At 45.5% G+C, this 6,419-nt stretch overlaps 1 protein-coding gene across 1 annotated transcript; it reads right to left on the reverse strand.

Annotated features, from left to right (window-relative positions):
* Nucleotides 1–1,088: 1,088 nt before the first annotated feature.
* Nucleotides 1,089–4,821, reverse strand: LOC126990428 (zonadhesin-like). The gene is made up of 2 exons (XM_050849037.1): nucleotides 3,189–4,821; nucleotides 1,089–2,851 (listed from the first exon to the last, which is right to left on the reverse strand). Exons 1-2 carry the CDS (start codon nucleotides 4,638–4,640, stop codon nucleotides 2,477–2,479), a joined length of 1,827 nt encoding a protein of 608 aa, XP_050704994.1. The 5' UTR covers nucleotides 4,641–4,821; the 3' UTR covers nucleotides 1,089–2,476.
* Between the last annotated feature and the right edge of the window lie 1,598 nt (nucleotides 4,822–6,419).

Below are 6,419 nucleotides of genomic sequence, written 5' to 3' on the forward strand. Positions count from 1 at the left end.
TCTCTCTCTCTCTCTCTCTCTCTCTCTCTCTCTCTCTCTCTCTCTCTCTCTCTCTCTCTCTCTCTCTCTCTCTCTCTCTCTCTCTCTCTCTCTCTCTCTCTCTCTCTCTCTCTCTCTCTCTCTCTCTCTCTCTCTCTCTCTCACACACACACACACACACACTTCCCTTTTGCCTCCTCGCTTCGTTTCTCCTCTTATTCCTCTTTCTTTTTCCTCCACCCCCACTACCTCCTCCTCCTCCTCCTCCCTCCTTCTCTCCTCCTCCTCCTCCTCCTCCTCCTCCTCCTCCTCCTTCTCTTCCTCCTCCTCCTCCTCCTCCTCCTCCTCCTCCTCCTCCTCCTCCTCTCGAAGCCGGGAAGGAACTCATTACGGTGTCTGGGAGGCCAAGGGTACCTGTCCCTATACTACCCGGAGGCCGGCACCCGACACCTCGCGAGACTGACAGACGGAAGGGACGTACGGGAAGACAGACACACGGACAGGAAAATGCAGGTTGACACAAGCAGAAATATAATGGGTAGGTAAAGACACATGAAGTCAGATAGATGGAAAGGTGGACAGACAAACAGACAGATGCACAGATAAAGGCATAAACAAGCAAAAAGACAGGCCCAGGAGCAAACAAGTGCGACAGGAAGACAGACCGACGTACAGATGTGACGTTAAGGAGATAGCCAGACAGGTAGACAAGGATACACAAAACGGAAGGAACTAGATAACCCGGTGAATTATCAGACAAGTATAAGAACAGTTATGAACAACAACAACAACGACAATAAGACAAGCAAACAGATTGGATTTACCGTGACATAATCTCTTTTACCCTGCAGTCCGTCTCTCTGCCTGTCTGTATGTTATATCTGCATGTGAAGGTGTAATTAAGGATTATATATAACTTATTCCCACCTTAATGCAACGAAAAATAACCTACCGCTGCTAAAAAGACAAACTATCGCAGTGACACGGGCAAGAGAGACAAAATGACTAAGTTAAATAATAAAAAACTTAATAATGTCATCGTTGAAATCAAAATTTTGAAAACAGTGTGTGTTCTAGTTGAATACAAGAGAAAAATGATAATCAGAAAAGTAACTCAGCATGCGCCTCTTCCTTACTCCTCGGCATTATCGTCCCCAGCCGCGTCAGATCCCTCGGCAGGAGGAGAAAAGTACACAGGGAGCGGTTCGGAGTGTTCGATCACTTTGAGTCTTACCACAGGCTGGACCTCCTCACACTCGGGCTGGACGTCCTCTCTAATCCATCAAACTTCTTCCCTAATCTGCTTAACAATGTCGCGAATCAGTCTTGCTTCTTTCCAAACTGGCCGAACCTCCTTCAACAGCCTCCTGACCACTTGATCAGTCTCCCTGCCGCGACAGGAGACAACTTCCTTCCTGATGGCCTGTAAGTGTTGCCAGACCGGCTCCACGTCCCTACAGAGGGCCTGAACCTCCTCCCAGATGGCGTCGATGTTTTGGCACAGCGGGTAGATCACTTCAGACATCACTTGAGCTTCCTGCCACAGGGACTGAACAACGTTCTGGATGGAGTTTACTTCCTCAAAGATGGCCTCCAAGTCTTTGACAACTGACTGGTGTACCAAGACCCACTGAGACGCGTCGCAGGTTCCGTGTATCTCTTTGAACTGCGTCTGTATTTCGTAAATCAACTGGATGTGACCCATAGGGGGAGGATTTTGCCCCTCAGGTTGCAGGAAGTCTTCGTAGAGTGACTCGACTCGGCAGATTGGCTGAGGTTCATCGCTGGCTTCTCGGGTCTTTCTGAACTGTGTCTGAACTTCGTAAATCAAATCAACGTCATCCATAGGGGGAGGATTTTGTCGTCTGGGCATAACGTCGTCACAATGTGAAGAAGAGGGGTGTGTCTCACTGGCGGTGGCCAGCACCTGTCCTGGGATGGCCATGCTATCCTCTGGGAAGGCCACTGGGTCCTCTGGGCTAGTCAGCACCTCTTCTGGGATAGTCACCACCCCCTCTGGGCTGGACACTACCTCCTTTGGGATAGTCACCCCCTCCTTTGGGATAGTCACCCCTTCCTCTGGGATAGTAACCCCCTCCTTTGGAAAAGTCACCCCCTCCTCTGGGATAGTAACCCACTCCTCTGGGATAGTAACCCTCTCCTTTGGGATAGTCACCACCTCCTCTGAGATAGTAATTCCCTCCTTTGGAATAGTCACCTCTTCGTGTGGGATAGTCACCACTTCCTTTGGGATAGTACCCCCCTCCTTTGGGATAGTGACCACCTCCTTTGGGATAGTGACCACTTCCTTTGGGATAGTCACCACTTCCTTTGGGATAGTCACCACTTCCTTTGGGATAGTACCCCCCTCCTCTGGGATAGTCACCACTTCCTTTGGGATAGTCACCACTTCCTTTGGGATAGTTACCACTTCCTTTGGGATAGTTACCACATCCTCTGGGATAGTCACCACTTCCTTTGGGATAGTCACCACTTCTTATGGGATAGTTACCACTTCCTTTGGGATAGTCACCACTTCTTTTGGGATAGCTAAAACTTCCTTTGGGATAGTCACCACTTCTTTTGGGATAGTTACTACTTCCTTTGGGATAGTCACCACTTCTTTTGGGATAGTCACCACTTCCTTTGGGATAGTCACCACTTCTTTTGGGATAGTTACCACTTCCTTTGGGATAGTCACCACTTCCTTTGGGATAGTGACCACTTCCTTTGGGATAGTCACCACTTCCTTTGGGATAGTCACCACTTCCTTTGGGATAGTACCCTCCTCCTCTGGGATAGTCACCACTTCCTTTGGGATAGTCGCCACTTCCTTTGGGATAGTTACCACTTCCTTTGGGATAGTCACCACCTCCTTTGGGATAGTCACCACTTCCTTTGGGATAGTCACCACTTCCTTTGGGATAGTCACCACTTCGTTTGGGATAGTCACCACTTCTTTTGGGATAGTTACCACTTCCTATGGGATAGTCACCACTTTCTTTGGGATAGTCCCCCTCCTCCTTTGGGATGGTCACCACTTTCTTTGGGATAGTTACCACTTCCTTTGGGATAGTCACCACTTCCTTTGGGATAGTCACCACTTCCTTAGGGATAGTCACCACTTCCTTTGGGATAGTCACCAATTCCTTTGGGATAGTCACTAACTCCTTTGGGATAGTCACCACTTCCTTTGGGATAGTTACCACTTCCTTTGGGATAGTCACCACTTCCTTTGGGATAGTCACCACTTCCTTTGGGATAGGTACCACTTCCTTTGAGATAGTCATCACTTCCTTTGGGATAGTCATCACTTCCTTTGGGATTGTCACCCTCTCCTTTGGGATAGTCACCCTCTCCTTTGGGATAATTACCACTTCCTTTGGGATAGTCACCACCTCCTTTGGGATAGTCACCACATCCTGTGGGATAGTCACCACCTCCTTTGGGATAGTTAACACTTCCTTTGGGATAGTTAACACTTCCTTTGGGATAGTTACCACTTCCTTTGGGATAGTCACCACTTCTTTTGGGATAGTTACCACTTCCTTTGGGATAGTTACCACTTCCTTTGGGATAGTTACCACTTCCTTTGGGATAGTCACCACTTCCTTTGGGATAGTCACCACTTCCTTTGGGATAGTCACCACTTCCTGTGGGATAGCTACCACTTCCTTTGAGATATTCACCACTTCCTTTGGGATAGTCACCCCCTCCTTTGGGATAGTCACCCTCTCCCTTGGGATAGTCACCCTTTCCTTTGGGATAGTTATCCCCTCCTTTGGGATAGTCACCACCTCCTTTGGGAAAGTCACCCCCTCCTCTGGGATAGTCCCCCCCTCTTCTGGGATAGTCAACCTCTCCTCTGCGATAGTCACCTCCCCCTGCTGGACAGCCACCACCTTCTTCCGAATACTCAACATCTCATTTGTAAAAGTCCTCCTTTCAGCTGTGACTGTAACTACCGCCATTGGAACGGTCACCACTTCCTCAGAGAGAGTCACCAGCTGTTTTGAGCGAGTCACCATCTTTGGAACCGTCACGCCTTTCTTTCGAATAGTCACCCCTTTCTTTCGAATGGTCAGCGTCTCGTTCCGAACAGTTTTCCCTTCCTCTGAAATGGTCACCATCTCCACCGGAACAGTCAGCAACTCCTCTGAGATGGTTGCCGTCTGTTTGGGGGGGGTCGCCTCACCGGGGGTCACCCCCTCCTTCGGGGCCATCACAACCTCTGCGGTCACCCCCTTATTTTGGGTCACCGCGTCCTCGGGGGGCAGCACCACCTCGGTGATCACCACCTCCTTTACGACCACTAGGCCCCCAGTGCCCGGAAGGGGCCCGCTCTGGCAATGAGCGTCCTCTTCCTCTTCGTCATCCGTGTCCATGGCCTCTTCCTCAGCCAGAGGCGCCTTACACAGAAGCGTGTCAGTTTGGGGGCCCGTGTCGGCAACGAGGCGGGCACCGGGGAGCATCGCCTCGCCGTTGTGTTCGGGTATCGCGTGGGTGTTGCCTGCATCCATTGGCGGGGCTCCGGCAGCCGCCTCCTTCTCTTCCTCGTGCCACCGCAAGTCCGCCGCGGCCCGAAGACCGTTGGCGTCGAATGTCGCCTGCTCGCTGTGCAGTGCTGGGTTCTTAACGACGATCACGTCAATTACTTCCATTTCGGTTATACGGATGTATAGAAAAAAAAGTTATGTTATGCGTCTGACGGCTTGTTGTGATTTGAGATGGTAGTTTATGAGCGGCGTCCACCATGTGTTGATCACGTGCTGGACCCGAATGATCAAGTAACGGATTGTTGGATACGGCTGGAGCCTCACACCCACACCCACTCACCCACACATATATCTATCTATCTATCTATCTATCTATCTATCTATCTATCTATCTATCTATATCTCTATCTATCTATCTATATATATATATATATATATATATATATATATATATATATATATATATATATATATATATATATCTATATATATATATAGATGAATAGATAGATAGATTTATGAATATATATAGATAGACAAATAGATTGACATATAGGTAGATATATATAGATAGATAAATAGATGAATGAATATATATATATATATATATATATATATATATATATATATATATATATATATATATATATATATATAGATATATAGATAGATAGATAGATAGATGAATAGATAGATGAATGAATATAGATATGAATATAGATTAGATATGAATATGTGCGTATATATATATATATATATATATATATATATATATATATATATATATATATATATATATATATATATATATATATATACACTGGCCAACAATTTTTTGGGGCATATAAGGTGAGACCATATTGGGGTAATGCTGGGTCGCTGAATTCGAAAATGACATTAGTTTTGTCCAGTTGGCTCTAGTTTTTTAAGATATTTCTTAAATGCGATTTTCGTATCTGCGACTCCGTAGACAATGATACTAATTGGATTACCGTTTTACTGGCACATGAATATTTCAAGAAAACCACATTTATTATGATATTTAGGCTATTAATTGATAATCAAACTGTCGAATAAATATACCACTTTCATTTAAGATTTCCGATTGTATATGAATACTTAAAATGTGGTATTTACTTACAGCATGCTACTATTTGAACACTGAACAAGGAAGAGCCACAACATTTTCAGTAGTATTCTCATTTAAAACAAGGGATTAATGAAACATTATAAAATAAAATAAAAATATTTCCAATGAAATTTCAAACCCAAAGTAAACTAGGAAAATATATAGTTTAAGCTAGTCAACATATTGTCTCGCAAGGCCAATCTCGCAAGCTGTCCAGGTCACTGTACTTTGCTTCATCTGAAGGAAGATTCTCTTATATGACTTCCTTTTGTGAGTTTCCCACATACAATGACGCATAAGACTCCAGCAGTAATCGGACATCATGTGGGCGTTCCATCGGCCTTGGTACCGCTCCTCCATAATCTTGATGTCTTGGTGGAAACGTTCTCCCTGTTTTCGCTCACATCACCAAGATTTTCAGGAATCTGTCTAAATGGCTAAACAGGTAGTGGATTTTGATACTCATTCTTGTTCCCAGAGCTTGGAAGTTTTTTAGCATCACTTCGACTAGCTCCTGGTAGTTACTTGATTTCTTTTTGCCCAGGAAGCTTTTCACAACTGCGACAAAAGAAGACCACGCGGCAGCCTCGGGCTCAGTCATGTGGGAGACAAAATTTTCATCCTTTATCAGCTTTCTAATTTGTGGCCCATCAAAAGTTCCTGCCTTCAGTTTCTCATTACTCAGACCAGGAAATTCTGAGCAGATGTAACTGAAGCATGGACCATCTTGATCTAACGCTTTCACAAACTGTTTCATTAGGCCCAACTTGTTATGTAGTGGCGGCAGGATGATTCGATCACGGTTAACCAGCGGT

Source organism: Eriocheir sinensis, unplaced genomic scaffold (genome assembly GCF_024679095.1).
Source record: "Eriocheir sinensis breed Jianghai 21 unplaced genomic scaffold, ASM2467909v1 Scaffold1635, whole genome shotgun sequence".
Taxonomy (NCBI): Eukaryota; Metazoa; Arthropoda; class Malacostraca; order Decapoda; family Varunidae; genus Eriocheir; species Eriocheir sinensis.

Excerpts from the sequence above, each read along its gene's own strand:
- LOC126990428 (XM_050849037.1), bottom strand. The coding sequence starts at position 4,640 with ATGGAAGTAATTGACGTGATCGTCGTTAAGAACCCAGCACTGCACAGC. Across the intron at positions 2,852-3,188 it reads TGGTGACTATCCCAAAGGAA|GTGGTGACTATCCCAAAGGA; the intron begins GTGGTAACTATC and ends ATCCCAAAGGAG.